Source organism: Crotalus tigris, unplaced genomic scaffold, assembly GCF_016545835.1.
Source record: "Crotalus tigris isolate CLP2741 ecotype Arizona unplaced genomic scaffold, ASM1654583v1 scf7180000020019.1302030, whole genome shotgun sequence".
Taxonomy (NCBI): domain Eukaryota; kingdom Metazoa; phylum Chordata; class Lepidosauria; order Squamata; family Viperidae; genus Crotalus; species Crotalus tigris.
The window spans coordinates 262,501-278,103 of record NW_024097821.1 but is presented as its reverse complement, the minus strand read 5'-3'; the positions used below and the strand labels follow the sequence as shown (position 1 = coordinate 278,103).

Sequence of the window (15,603 nt, the reverse complement as noted above, 5' to 3'; positions counted from 1 at the left end):
GTTTTAGAATAACTGATTAACAGAAAAGAATAACGTAGTTGGAAGGGGCCTCAAAGGTCATCCAGTCCAGCCCCCTGCTCAGGCAGGAAACTCCATACCATTTCAGACAAATGGTTGTCCAATCTCTTCTTAAAAAGTGTTGGAGCAACCAGAACATCTGGAGGCAATCCGTTCCACTGATTAATTGTTCTAACTGTCGGGAAATTTCAAACTTGGATCTTGGATCCTTATCCAACAAGATGCAGTTTCCCCACTGGAGAAAAGTAAGGTTCTACATTTGGGCAGTGAGAACCAAATGCATAGTTGTAGAATAGGCAGCAGCTGGCTCAGAAGTTTCAATTGTGAGAGGGATCTAGGTGTATCATTGGATCATCACCTAAGTATCAGACAGCTGTGTGCTGCAGCTGCAAAAAAGACCAATGCAGTCCTGAGCTGCACCAACAGATCACAAGAAGCAATAGTACCACTTTATACTGCACTGGTGAGGCTAACTTGGAATACAGTGTCCAGTGGTGGTCACTATGATACAAAAAGGATGTTGAGACCCTAGACAGAGTACAGAGAAGAGCAACAAAGTTGATAAAAACTCTAGAAGCTAAATTCATACGATGAATGGTTGAGTGACCCAGGTATAGCTTATCAAAGAGAAGAGTCAGGGTGGTGGTGGTGGATATGATAACTTTCTTCCGATACTTGTGACAGAGAAGAGGGGATCAATCTATTGTCTAAAACACCAGAGGACATAAGAAGACATGGGTGGAACCTCATCAGAGGAAGATCCAACCTGAAAATAAGAAGAAATTTCTTGACAGTTAGAACAATTAATCAATGCTTCCAGAAGTTGTGGGTGCTCCATCACTGGAGGTTTTCAAGAAGAGACTGGACAACCATTTGACAGGGATGGTATAAGGCAGTGGTGGCTAACCTATGGCACGGGTGCCAGAGGCAGCACTCAGAGCCCTCTCTGTGGGCACGTGCGCCGTCACCCAGTCCTGGGCCTTCAGCTGGGTTTTATAAAACCTTTTCGCTTTAGGCCTCCACCGCCGTGTGCAAAAAAAAAAAAGGTTCAATCAGTCAATTTCAACTTCTCACAAAAAAAAAGATCTTGCAAAGTTGGAATTGATTGAACTTTTTAGTCCCACCCGGTCTGCCGTTACCACCACAGCCATGCCCAGCCAATGGGCCACGCCCAGCCAATGAGCCACACCCACCCAATGGGCCACACCCACCTGGCACTCGTCAATGCATAAGTGGGTTTTGGGTTGCAGTTTGGGCACTCAGTCTCTAAAAGGTTCGCCATCACTGGTATAAAATCTCCTGCCTTGAATAGGTGGTTGGAGTAGAAGACCTCTGAAGTCCCTGCCATCACTATTCCCTGTTCTAATCTTTTGTGTTTTGGGATTGATCTCCAGAATTTACTGGTTCATGGCTTCCTATTTTTGGCCAAACCTGTTGAGAAACGAAGGAACAATGGAAGACAGTAGAAGAAACCAGCTCCTCCTTCAGGGTAGAGTTCCTCAACCCTGGCAAACTGAAGATGCTGGCTTGGGAATTCTGGCCACCCATCTTAAATTTGCCAAGTTGAGAAACTCTGTTTCAAGGTACTAAGCCAGAGAAGGCTGATCTATCAAGGCTTTATGAGTGCTGCAATTCTTTTCTAATATTTGTTCTTTTTCTTATAGGCCGGTGGGCGTTATTAGCTATTTAAGGTAAGCATATGGGACCTTAAAAGTTTGTCGTATCGCACATAAGTCCTCGAACTAGGACTCCAGTCGAGCCCAACACTTCTGTTGCTAAGCAAGACAGTGGTGAAGTGGGTTTGGCCTCATTTTACGATCTTTCTTGCCACTGTTGTTAAGTGAACCACTGCAGTTGTTAAATGAATCTGGCTTCCCTGCTGGCTTTGTCAGAAGGTCACCAAATGGGATCACATGACCCCAGGACCTTGCAACCATCCTAAATAAAAGCCAGTTGCCAAGCCTCTGAATTTTGATCACGGGACCCTGGGGATGCTGCAACGGTCATAAATGTTAAAAACAATATCATCTTTTAAATGCTGTTGCAACTTTAAACGGTCACTCAACAAATGACTGTAAGTTGAGGATTACCTTGTAGGTCTTATCACCAACAAAGGGCCATCCTCTGCCTTTTCTTTGCATATAGGCCGACTTGGTTTGTGCCGATACAAACAATATAAAGTTTTGTCTTTTCTTTTCAAACGATCAGCTTGACCTGCAAGTCTCCCTTTGCTGGGGAAAATGACAGAGCAACCCTGCTTAACGTCCAGAACGGGATCATTTCGTGGAAGAGCTCTGACTGGGGTCATTTGAGCAAAGAAGCAAAGGATTTTATCGAAAAGATCCTTCAGCCAGCTCCTAGGTGAGTGGATGAATGCTCTTCTCATTTTTGTTTCAGAGAGATAGCATAGGAAGGAGGTATTTGTAAAATACCTTCAGGATTTTAGAAGAAGGATAGACTTGAGGGACAGATGGGCTCTGGGAAAGCCAGCAGTCTCTGGAGTTCTTGGTGCTCTCTGAGCTGGGTGGTTTTCTTGAAGAAGTTGCATGACCCAGCTAGGTAACATCATCAGTGCTAGAAGGGAATAGTATTTGGGAAGAGGAGGAGGAGGAGGAGGAGGAGGAGGAGGAGGAGGAGGAGGAGGAGGAGGAGGATTATTGTGGGGTCCTCGATGCTCTCTGAGCTTGGTGGTTTTCTTGCAGACATTTCATGACCCAACTAGATAATAGCATCAGTGCCAGAAGAGAGTGGTTTTGATTTTGTATACTAGCATCCTTGCAGATGTTTTATGATCCAACTGGGGAACATCAGTTTTAGAAGGGAGAGGGGCTTGTTCAGGGGAGGAGGAGGAGGAGGAGGAGGAGGAGGAGGAGGAGAAGGACTGTGGGGTCCTTGGTGCTCCCTGAGCTTGGCAGTTTTCTTGCAGACATTTCACGACCCATCTAGGTAACACCATCAGTGCCAGAAGAGAGTGGTTTTGATTTTATATACTAGCATCTTGCCCTATTAGAGTTGGTGGGAATGATCTTGGTGGTTCCTTGATCAGGCAGTTGTTTACTACCAAGACCACTCCCATCAATCCTGACAGGGCAAGCTGCTAGTATATAAAATCAGAACCACTCCCTTTTGGCACTGATGGTGTTACCTAGTTGGGTCATGAAATGTCTGCAAGAAAACAAACCGGCTCAGAGAGCACCAAGGACCCCAGAGTCGTCGTCGTCTCCTCCTCCTCCTCCTCCTCCTCCTCCTCCTCCTCCTCCTCCAACCCCACTCCTTTTAGCCCTGATGATGTTACCTAGTTGGGTCATGAAACGTCCTCAAGAAAACCAACTACCCTTTTCTTCAACCCTGAGCTACAAATATTCTCTTCTATCAATATTCTTCCTACCCTGCTTCTCCAAAGTCCATTATCCTGGAACATTCTTGAAATTTGGAAGTCTGTATGATTGATTGATTGATATATCAAACCTTAACTGACCATCTCCCTCACAGAGGGGTTCTGAATATACAGTTTAATCAATATAACAAAGCACTAAAAACTGAACAATTTAACTTTTAAAATTTTTTAAAGTGTGATAGAACAACATTGGGGTGGAGATTTTTCAGAAGTGGACAATTAGGTCCAATGCTTTTTTTTGTAAAAAAAAAAAAAAAAAAAGTGCCAGAACTCACACATGTCGTACAACCTGCCTTGCCTACCCTACAAGGTTTACCTTTGTAGTTGAAAAAAACTCCTTCAATGTTTAGTGTATCTAAAAGACTAGGGTTTTGTTCAAGGCAACTCTGGAAAATCTGTTGAAAAAAGGTGCTACAACCCTGATTAGGTCCAAAAGTGGAATAGGTCAAGGCGTATAGTATTGGATGACAAAAAGCTGCCAGAGAAGAGATTTCAGAACATGAACAGAGTGCTTATGATCCCAGCCTGAATTCTCCCCCCCCCCCAAGGTGGCTCCACAAGATCAGTTCTTTCCAGAGACGCCAGAGTTGTTGAAAATTCATTTTCATGCATAGCTATATCTTGACATATCAGGTGAAACCTAGTTTATTGTTTCTCTTTATAGAACCAGGCCAAGTGTGATGGAATGCCTATCTCATCCCTGGTTTTCTGTAAGTTTTGAAAGACTGGAAGAATCAGATTTTGATCCTCGTCTCTTTTTTCCCCCTTAATCTGGATGCCTGTGAGGCTACAGAGGTCAAACAAGTCAAAATGGCAGCTAAACAGGACAGGGACAGGGGTCTGATTGCACACAGTTACAATTGTTATTTTAAATTTTTAACCTCCCTAATTTGGAGGATGCCCTTGCTAAATCAAAGTGTGGGCTTCTCCCAAAACGTGTAATTTATAGCAAGAATACAAAAGGAATAGCAGTGTCTTTTGACTTGGTGGCTTGTTTTTTTTTTTTTCCTCCCCCTAAAACGGAACAATTCCAGATGAATGCAAGATTCCCTGATTTTCAAAATAAATCAGGTTATTTGCTGGGTGTTTGAAAATATGACCCAAAATTTATTTTTAAACTGATATATTTAAACTTTTCAGCACAAGCTACCGCCCGAAGAGGCTCATTTTATCGAGACAAAATCACTCAGCTTTTTTGTATCCCGAAGCAAATGGCAGGTGAGTAAGAAGCTCTACCCTGATGCACAATTATTTTGTCTTTACCAGTGTCAATGTTTTGGGGTCCGTTATATGCGTTGTTAGGCATGTTTTAAATTTTTATTTCAGAGATAGAATGTATGCAATACAGACCTTGCTGTTTATTCCTAAGGAAGCTAGCAAACTTGGAAAAAGAGTAATTTAGATTTTAACTGCATATTTAAATGGCTTAAATGTTGTTCCAAGATTTCTTGTCCCACATCCCTGTATTAACAGAAAACCCTAAGGTAGTATTTCTCAACCCTGGCAACTTTTAAGAGCCGTGGACTTCAAGTCACAGAATTCCTTAGCCAGCATGGGAATTCTGGGAGTTGAAGTCTACATGTCTTAATATTGCTAAGGTTGAGAAACATGGCTTCTAAGCAGTCATTGTTTATTTATTTATTTTTATTTATCAGAATTCTATGCTGCTCATTTGACAAACACAGATAGTCCTCGACTTACGACCACAATTCAGCCCCAAAATTTCCATTGCTAAGCCAGACAAATGTTAAGTAAGTTCTGCCCCATTTTATGACCTTCATTCCCACAGTGGTTAAGTGAATCACTGCAGTTGTTAAGCTAGTCACAGGTTGGTTAAGTGAATCTGGCTTCCCCATTGACTTTGCTTGTCAGAAGGTCATAAAAGGGGATCACATGACCCTGGGACACCGTCATAAATATGAATAAATTGCTGAGTCAGCTGAACTTTTTTAAAATAATATTTCATTAGTTTTCTAATTTTATAATTAAACATTTAAAAAGCAATGTGGTGACTGGGTAATCAATAATTCAATACATAAATATTCAGCACAAATCTCAAGTTACAACATCAGATATTTCCTCTCTTTTTTCCCTTAATATCTACTATCTCATATTAGGCTGATATAGGTCTTATTATTATCAACCAAGTAAAAACCATCTTTGTTACATTTATCAATAATTTTTAGATTATACATATCTTAATTGTATATTCAATCCTTATATACAATCAATGTCCTGTTATTGTTTTTTCCCAGGCTTTAATTTCCCATCAATATTCAAATTAACATTTGGTATTTATAATTTCCAAGCATTAGGTGACCAGAGTTTCCCTCATCTCAACTTCTACATTTTTCCCTTTTCATAACAAAATCTAACATTTTAAATACACATCTTATCTATTTGCCAATAATCTTATTCTATTCTAAAAGTTATCTATTTTCCACCATATTAAACCAAAAGTCTGTTAGTCTTATTACACATCTTACCTGTTCAATTAATTATAGGGTTACTTTATTTTCTAAAAATTATCTATTTTTCATCATATACAATTGTCTAATCCAGTGGTTCTCAACCTGTGGGTCGGGACCCATTTGGGGTTGAACGACCATTTCACGGGGGTTGCCAAACAACGCAGTCTGCCATTTTTCCCCCCTTTTCCTTAGGTGTGCTGCTCCCTTTTATTCTATTGGCTTTTGAAAGCCAATAGTCTCTCTTGAATAGAGTCTAATTCTATTGGCTTTCAAAAGCCAATAGGAATTGTCCAGGCTGTCTCTGCCCTGCTGAGCCCGCCACCAGTTGAGTAGTCCTCGATTTACGACTGGTTGAGTAGTCCTCGACTTACGACCGGTTGGGGGTTGCGGCATTAAAAAGGTTGAGAACCACTGCTCTAATCAGTAATATAAAATCCCCTCTAATAGATCAAAACCCTAGTTTCTTTCAGCCTTACTCTGGCTTTCTTTCTTTGCCAACTGACCTTCCATGTCAGTACATTTGAACAGGGCTTTTTTTCTCATAGAACGCCCAGAGCGGAGTTCCGGCACCTTTTTTGGATGGAACCTTGTAGGGTAGGCAAGGCGGGTTGTATGATGTGTGTGAGTTCTGACACTTTTTTTTTTAGAAAAAAAAGCACTGCATTTGAATCCTCAAACAGTTCTCCCTCTATTATTATATATATTAGTTGGAATAAGAAAGACAATTTGGTTACAGTTTTTTGGGAAGAACTAGCCCACTTGTGTTCATTTAATTGCCTCCATTACTCCAATTTCCCACAATTGTCCTGATAGGTTTATCTTCCATTCAATCTGTTCTTCTTCCTTTTCCTCAAATTTCTTCTGATTTATGTAAAAAGTCTTTTCCATTTTCAATGTTGTCACTTCCTTTTCTGATTTTTCTGTTGGCTGGATCTGCTGGTCAATTGGGTCCTCTCTTAGTATTTAGTTGTTCCACTTCTCCTGTTACTTTCTGCATTGTTAGTTCTTTGGTTGTAGTCAAGATCTGGGTTTGTATATCTAAGCTGGCATCTTGTTCCTTTATGTTGCATCTTATTTTGTTATACAAGCTGAAAGAATGGTTTTGTGTACTGATTTCAACATAGAAATGATTTTTTCCTGATCTTCATCCATATTCTCTTGATAATGTGTTAAGTTGAAGACTTTAAAATCAAACATTAAAAATAGTTTTTTGTTTTTATTTCACATGTTGTAGATAGTCTTTATAGTGGAAATTCTTTGCCAAGTAAGAATTTATAGACCAAAATATTCCATCATCTTGTGTAATAACAGATGCTTCTCATGTAAAGAAATAGGAAAGCAATTCCCCACATATGAAAATCAGTAAAGGTTTATCTTCATAGTTCAAGCAGGCCAGATATGCCACCCTACTTCCTTCTTTACAGCTGAGTTTTTCACAAGTGGTAGTTGTCAAGGTCAGAGAAGTTTTTTCTAGAGTCTGGGTTTCAAGCCAAGTCTCTTTTAGTCAATAACAAGTTGTAATACCATACTTCGCCAAAGATGTCACCGAGGCCATTTAAAACTTTTAAAGTCCAAAGTTTTTATAATAGTTTTTCAAGGTTTTTTTTTCTTTTTAGATAAAAAGCAACATCTCCAGTAAAAATAGGAAAACCTTTAGGCCCCAAATTTCAAAAGTATATGCAGCCAATTAGATTAAAGTTGTTCTTATAATTGCTCTGTTTCCCCTGGGTAGTCAGTCACCGCTATTCTTAGAGGGTGGGGTATAAATTCCCTTCCCTCTCTCCTCACAGGGGGAAAAATACTTTGGGCAGCTTTTGCAGGAAAAGATATTTAAAGTCTTAAAGAGAAGATCAGATCTCACCCAGTTTCATCCGCGTTGCTTTAAAGGTGCTTGGTAGTAATTTTGAATTCGGCTTTCAGCAGCTTAGTGATGACCACATTACTATAGCCGGTCTTTCCCCCGTTGGTTTGGAGGGCTGCCCCAGATCAAGCAGAAGGGCTGCGCCCTCCTGCGATCAAGCGGGGGTCCCCTCCTTGCTCGTCACCCCTACAGGGCAACTTTCAACCCTTTCCACGGTCCCCAGAGGGGTGAATTCGGACGCAGAAGATGGAGTTTGCCTTCCTGCGTATGCAGGTGCCATGATGGCAAACCAGAAGTCAGCTGAACTTTGATCACATGACCATGAGGATGCTGCAACAGCCATAAATGTGAAAAATGTCACCTTTTTCAGTGCCGTTGTAACTTAGAAAGGTTTCTAAAAGAACAGTTGTAAGTCGAGGACCACCTGTATTGCAGATTTTTTGCAGAATTACTTGAGGTAAAATCGTTGTTTTGACTGCAATGATATAATAGCAGCATTTCAGGATGCAACATCACTAGATTGGACAACCATTTGTCTGGGAATGGTATAGGATCTCTTTCATGAGCAGGGGGTTGGACTAGATGACCTCCCAGGAACCTTCCAACCTCATGATTCTAGGTTCTATCATATTCTGTTTGGACTGGCCTAAGTTTTTTTTTTTCTGCTGTCTTAATCTTCCTTCATTCCTTTCATGTCCAGCGGTCTCTTATGAGCTATAAGTCATTGCTTGTAATGAGACCGATCCCAGAAATTCTGGAAAAGCATCACAAGAACACTTCACTTGGCATCTCGCGACAACTGGTCGAAGAGAGCAGTTCCTCCAGCACCAGTGGGTCATCTTCGGACAACGAAATTTTGGTCTCGTCTGGCAAAAAACCTTTTGGACCCATTCCAGAAATTCGTCTATCTGTGCTGGAAGGATCAAACAATCAAGAAGATGAAGTATTTGAAGATGAATTCAAACTTCCTGAAGACTCCAGGCCACCCATCAAAACCAGAAGATTGAAGGAACCTTCAGCGAAGGGACAATTGGATGGACATCCTGTCCGAGAACGAGAAATCTCAGAGATAGATGCCCATGGAAGAATATCGTTTGAGTTGGCTTCATTGCAAGATCAAGCTGGATTGTTGCCTCCAGAAGAAGGAAGAATGGAGCGATCTCCAGGTTGCGTCCCGAGACACAGTGTCATCAAAAGTACCTTTTATAGCCACCCGTCGGAAAATCTGACCGATTTTCCCTCATCACCAGGCAAAGGGCAAAGAAAACAATTAGAAAGAGCTAAGAGATCTTACAGGAAAGCTGGATACTCAAAGTCCGCTTTAACTGGTCTGCGGGAACCCTTGCTAGAACGGTTTGAACTTGGTGAAGAAGGAGGACCGTTGGCAGATGTAGAATTGGGGAAGGGACGAGAAGGAAGTTATGGACCCCCAATCATCAAATCAGCTTCTTTTGATACTGCTCAGAAATCACCCAAGGTGACTTTCCAAGTATCCGCCAGGAGCCGTTCCTTGGATGACTACAGAATACGAGCTAGGAGCTTCGCTGAGGAGCAGGATATTGCAGAAGAAGATATGGACACCATGCCGCACGGTGTTCCGGCAGAAGGAACTCATCTGAGGGATGAAAAAACATCAGCAGCAAAAGCTAGGGAGGGTTTTTCTGAAGAGCACCCAAGGTTAGTCCTACTGGATGATAAGGAAAGATCCAAGTTGGGCCCTGAGCAGGACAAGAAGTCCTTGGTTTTGGCACAGGGCTCTGAAAAAGAGGATTTAGCTCAGAAAACAAAGGTGCCGCATTTTGTGGGAAAATCTCCTCAAGGCAGACAAGATCTGATTCTAGAAGCTCGGCAATCTAGTTTTACTTCGGGGTTGGCTCCAAAAAATGACATTGAGGAGGAGCAGGCATCCATGTCTTCTCCTCACAGGGATGGAGGAACCATTTTTCCAAAGGGGGAAAGCTCTGATTTGAGAGCGGCATCATCAGAGATCCCAAACTTGGTGTCTCGGGATAGTAAAGAGGAAAAACTGTCCCATGAGATAACCCCAAGTTCTCCCAAGAGTGTTGAAGGATGTCAACCTCAACAAAAAGAAAGTCATCATCTTCTGAAAGCTGTTCCTTTTCACATCACCCAGCTTCAGGCTGAGAAACAGCTTGCCGGTGCTCCAGACAAGAGTCCCAAAGACCTACAGACTATGGCAATGCATGAAGGCCATCCATCCTTGATTTATCCTGGGACACAAATGGTGGAGAGTAGAGGTTTAGGTGATCCTATTTTGCATGCTGACATTTGTGCCTTCTCTACCCTTGAGGATCAGCAAATTCCATCCCAGAAACCCTCAGGATCCCGCTTGGCCAAGTCAACCATGCTAGAGAAGAAAGATCTGGAGAAGTTGGACATCCCTCAAACAAAAATGAGCATACCTTCAATCTCTGAAAGTGCAAAGCAGAAGCCTTTACATCAGTTGCCTGTTGCACATCTGGAAAGGAAGCTACCTGTTTCAAAAAGCGAAGGTCCTGTTCATCCAGAAATGGTCACTCTGAGAGGAAGCCAGCACCCATCTCAACAAGAATCTCCTCTTTACAGAAGACCATCTCCTACTACCCCAAGAAGTGCTGCTGCTCTGATTCAAGCATCTCTCCAACCAGAGGCCACCTCAATACCCATACTTCATGGAGAAACCCAGATGGCCTCACTTCCAAAGTCCTCCTCTTACCCAGAAGGAGAATCTCTTCTCAGAGAGGTTCAGTGTCCTCCTCAAGCCCAACCAGATCTGATGTCCTTCTTTGAAGCTGAAAAGTATGAGCTCTACCACCACCTGCCATCTGCTCCTGGTGAGGTCCTCAAGGGCAAAGCACCTGCCGTAGCAGGTTATTCTCAAGCAAAAATGAGGCCGTTTGGAACCTCTGGAGAAAAAGTCCCCATAACTCTAAAGAAAAGACCATATTCCACTGGAGAAGGCAGAAGCGAGGATCACAAACGCTACAGGGACACAGAAGCTCAAGTTCTGGAGTTCTTAGCCGAGGAGATGGCTTATCGATCAAAAGCAACAACGCCTTGGCCAGAATCAGGACCTGTTTCACCCCAAGGTGAGATGGTCCATCAAAAGTCACCCAGCCAAGCAGTGAGACCGAAAGGCAGATATCTGGTGCGCAGAGGCAAGAGAGAAGGTGGCATTGGCCTAGCAGATCCTTCAGAAGCCGATGTTATCTATCCTGGAGAGGAAGACTATTTCAGTCTTCAGTCTTACCTGAGCAAGAAAGCAAGGATGTCTTCGCCTTATGAAGGCCAAGGCTTGGATTATCCAGGAAGTAGCCGAATGTATGAAATTGCCCTTGTGCAGATCCAGGATCTCTCGGAGATGCCTCGTCCTGACAGCAAGACCTCCAAATTTGATATCACGGAGGTGGAACCAGCTTTCCTCAACTTTTATGAACTCTATGACATTGTCTATTCTCCGTTTGAGTTCCTGAGCTTCAGGAAAGCTCCTGAGAATTTGCCCAGCAAAAGGCCATCTGACTCCAAATTTCCTTCTCAGCAGGAGAAAACAATATGTCTCAAGGAGGATGATTTGCCCGAGGTGGCCCTTAAGGAAGAGACAGGTGCCCTCAAGGTGGAGGTAGGTCTGGGACCAGTTGTGGCACCACGGATAGGGAAAAGGTCCGACTCGGAAGGTGATCTACCGACGGGGTCCCAGTACGATGTCCCATCAGATCCAACGAGGAAGAGGAAGAGTTCTCTCCAGAGTGCCTTAGGACTTTTCAAGCCAGTTGTCCGCTCTCAGTCCATGGAGCAGGTGGAACTCAGTCTGAGGAAGAGGATGAAGGCATCCGTAGCTCAGTTCTCAAAGATGTTGACCAGAAAACTGTCCAGTGAAGACACCAGAACAGGTAATGATTAGCTTCCTTGACTGACATGAGTCAAAGAAAATATAGGGAATATTTTTTTAAAAAAATCCTTCCGTAGGAGAATGAAGTTAGGACATGAGACCAAACCAGAAATGGTGCTCTAGGCATCAGAAAGGCCATTGCAGTTCCCTCTCAATGCAACTACGAACAACACAATCAGTTTCCTGATGGATTTAACTATTCTGCTCCTGTAAATATTTTTGATATGGGTTTTTATTGTTCAGAATTCTAGAATTAAAGAGAAATTTCCTGTCTATGAGAGCAATTAATTAGTGGAACGGCTTCTCTCCAGAAGTTGTGGGTGCTCCATCAAGAAGAGATTGGACAGCCATTTGTCTGGAATGATATAAAGTTTCCTTCTTGAGCAGGGGGTTGGACTAGAAGACCTCCGAGGTCCCTTCCAACTTTGTAATTTTCTATCATTTCACTTTTTTTAGGTGCCCCAGTCTACTTTAGGTGTTTCATCACAACTAAACCTCCAACATTAACATAGCCATCAGAAATGTCCACCCTACAAATATTCCCAGGATCATAACAGAAGTAGAGATATCCTGTGTGCAGAAATGGATGTTAGGGTAGACCAAGCCATAACTCAGTAGTGGGAAAGGGGAAATATATTTATTTATATGTTAAATTAAGAAATGGTGAAGAAGAACCTCAAAATAACTGGATAGAGAGAGATACTGGATAGAGAGATAACCTGGGATGCTTTTAAGAGTCTGTTGTCACATCCTACAACTATAAAGTAACATTTCTGGAATCTTTGTGGGGTCTACTTCAAGATCCCCCTCAAAAGAGTTGATAGGTAGCCTCCAATTCTGCTCTCAATCCAACTTCTAAAACAGTGGTTCTCAACCTGTGGGTCGGGACCCCATTTGGGGTCGAATGACCATTTCACGGGGGTCGCCAAACAAGGCTGATCGCCATTTCCCCCCCTTTTCTTTGGCCACACCCCTGGCACCTGGTGATGTATAAGTGGTTGGGGGTCACCACAACATGGGAACTGTATTATGGGGTCACGGCATTAGAAAGGTTGAGAACCACTGTTCTAAAAGGTCCTTCAAGATACTTGTGAAGGACATCCTGGTTAGGAGAGATCCAAAAGAGCAGCGGTCTCTAAACTTGGCAACTTTAAGACTTGTGGACTTCAACTCCCAGAATGATTGGTTGAGGAATTCTGGGAGTTGAAGTCCAGAACAAAAGAGAAAAACTTGGGTGGCTGAGCAAGTCTGGGAGTTGAAGTCCACAAGCCTCAAAGTTGCTAGGTTTGGAGATTCCTGCAAAAGAGGATGGAGCTTCAGGTCTCCTCTTACCTTTTTGGTGGCCCTCTGTTTTCTAGCCTCTGAGGAAGTCAAAAGTGAGCAAGCCGAGAGGACCTCCTTGACGGAGCCTTCCCCAACTTCTAAAAAGAAAAAGATATTCTCAGCATTCACCCTGCCAGGCCTCAAGACCAAGGACAAAGGTATCTGAACCGGGGGAGGGAGAAATGAAGGAAGGTTGGGAGGTTGGAGTAGAGGCGGGAGGGTTGAAGGGTTAGGGCAGTGGGGGCCAACCTATGGCACCCAGAGCCCTCTCTGTGCCCCGGAGATGGCAACCATCCCTCTTCAACCAGCCACCCGCTAACTCGCCGAGGTCCCACATGGCGGATGCATCCCAGCACCCATGTGCTCGCTGGTCTCTGTGTGCGGGGGCCGATGGTGTCAGGCAGCAGCCGCCCTGGCCCCTGTCTCACCTTGCCCTGCGACAATGGCACCCCCGTCCTGCCTCGCCTCACCCTGCAAAACCAGCCTCCTGCCCACCACCCCACCTGCCAGAGATCCCTGGATCTCCCCCAACCGTGCCCGGCCCCCACAGACGTCCCTCCCCACGAGCAACATCAAGGTGATCACGGCCACCTTGGCCACTCCCACCCAATCTGCCATGGCCACTGTAGCCTGCCTACCCAGCGGGCCACGCCCACCTGGCAATACATAAGTGGGTTTTGGGTTGAAGTTTGGATACTCGGTCTCTAAAAGGTTTGCCATCACTGGGTTAGGGTTTGGGTCCTGGGTTCGATCTCTGCTTTCTGCCTTTATTTTTAACCATTAACCATTAATAGTGGGAGTCTGTGGTTTAGAAATGCACTGAATAATAAATAAAAGTTTGGGAAGGAAGGGAGGGGGGAAGGAAGAAGGGAGGGAAAGTAAATAGAAAGGAAGGAAAAGTAGATTGCAAGGAAGGGAGAGAGGGAGGGAGGGAGGGAGGGAGGGAGAGAGGGAGGGAGGGAATAGCAGTATGGGAGGGAGGGAGGAAGGGAGGGAGGGAGGAAGGAAGGGAGGAAAGGAAATAGGAAAGAAGGAAAAGGAGTGACGGGAGGAAGCAAAAGGAAATAGGAAGGAAAGAAAAGGAAACTGGAAGGAAGGAAGGAAGGAAGGAAGGAAGGAAGGAAGGAAGGAAGGAAGGAAGGAAGGAAGGAAGGAAGGAAGGCATGGCAATAATAGAACCAACCCCCCAAAATCCATTGTCCTCTACATTTGGCCCCAGAAGTACTTCTGGAGAGTCTTCAAGGGCCACCCCACGTAGCAAACATTATAGTAGTCTAGCCGCAACTTCTAAAAAGGGCTGGAAGGTTCCTCTTTCAGTTCTCCCACTTCTGTACTCCGTCCCCTAATTTTTGGCATTAGTTCAGAAAGTGCAAGAGAACTTTCCTGGCTCGATTGGATGATTCCAGATTTTACTCCAGAAGTAAAACCAGCGCATAATCAGAATCAAGAAGAGCCACGGTACATAGCTAACCCTTTTCCTTTCTAGGACCTTCTTTTGTAGAAGAACTGACCGATCAGACCGTTGCCGTTGGACAGTCTCTGACCCTCTCCTGCCAGACCTCGTCCCATTCCTTCTCTGGCATCGGATGGTTCAAAGGTACCGTAGCTGCTCCTATTTATTTATTTATTTATGAGACTTATATACTGCTTTAAGTGCAAGCACTCTCTAAGCGGTGTACATCAGTAAGCAATGTATATATATATATTTACATTTCCCCCAACAATCTGGGTCCTCATTTTACCTACCCCGGAAGGATGGAAGGCTGAGTCAACCTTGAGCCGGTGAGATTTGAACCGCTGACCTGCTGAACACAGTCAGCTAAAGTGGCCTGCAGTATTGCACTCTAACTGCTGCACCACCTCGGCTCCTATCAGGCAGGTTGACAGAATCCCCCTTTTCTCCAGGCAGGTCCCTGTTCATCTCCTGGCTGCTTTTTCAAATCCCTTCCTGCATGTTGACAGCAACACAACCTGGACTCCTTGAAGCTCCGTGAGCTTGGTTGTTTCATTTGTAGGCCTTTCATTACCAAACTAAGTAATATCATCAGTGCTAGATGGGAGTGGGGTTTGCAGAGAGGAAGAGGAGGAGGAGGAGGAGGACGATGACTCCGGGGTCCTTGGTGCTCCCTGAGATGGGTTGTTTTTCTTGCAGACATTTCATTACCAAACTAGGTAATGTCATTAGTGCTAGATGGGAGTGGGGTTTGCAGAGAGGAGGAGGAGGAGGGGGAGGGGGAGGAGGAGGAGGAGGAGGAGGATTCCGGGGTCCTTGGCGCTCCCTGAGATGGGTTGTTTTTCTTGCAGACATTTCATTACCAGACTAGGTAATGTCATTAGTGCTAGTTAGTGCTCAACTGTTGAACAGGTGACGCATTTTGCTATCAACTGACCTTGCCTGCTTACTTTAAAGCTTTCTGGGGTTTTGAGGGTTATGGGGTGCTTTGGATCAAAGACAAAAAGGTGCTTTGGTGCATGTGAAGATGCTCAGACAAAGTTCTGCAGCTCCTTAAAGCAGGGGTGTTTTCACCCAGGGTTGGGGTCACAGCTCTGTGCAAGAAAGAAATTCAGGAAGGGAGTAAGGGAAGAGGAGAGAAAGGGAGGGAGGGAGGAATTGAGGAAGGGAAGAAGAGAGAGAGAGGGAGGG

The 15,603-nt window shown here is 44.0% G+C and overlaps 1 protein-coding gene across 9 annotated transcripts in view; it reads left to right on the top strand.

The window, feature by feature from the left end:
* OBSCN (obscurin, cytoskeletal calmodulin and titin-interacting RhoGEF) overlaps positions 1-15,603 on the top strand; it is a 268,339-nt gene that overhangs the window by 224,212 nt on the left and 28,524 nt on the right. For all 9 annotated transcript variants that reach the window (XM_039365275.1, XM_039365278.1, XM_039365274.1 and 6 more), the window contains 7 exons: positions 1,683-1,709; positions 2,227-2,379; positions 4,080-4,125; positions 4,556-4,633; positions 8,448-11,637; positions 12,995-13,117; positions 14,446-14,556. In XM_039365275.1, coding sequence (XP_039221209.1) covers positions 1,683-1,709; positions 2,227-2,379; positions 4,080-4,125; positions 4,556-4,633; positions 8,448-11,637; positions 12,995-13,117; positions 14,446-14,556 — 3,728 coding nt within the window. The remainder of the gene's footprint in view (positions 1-1,682; positions 1,710-2,226; positions 2,380-4,079; positions 4,126-4,555; positions 4,634-8,447; positions 11,638-12,994; positions 13,118-14,445; positions 14,557-15,603) is intronic.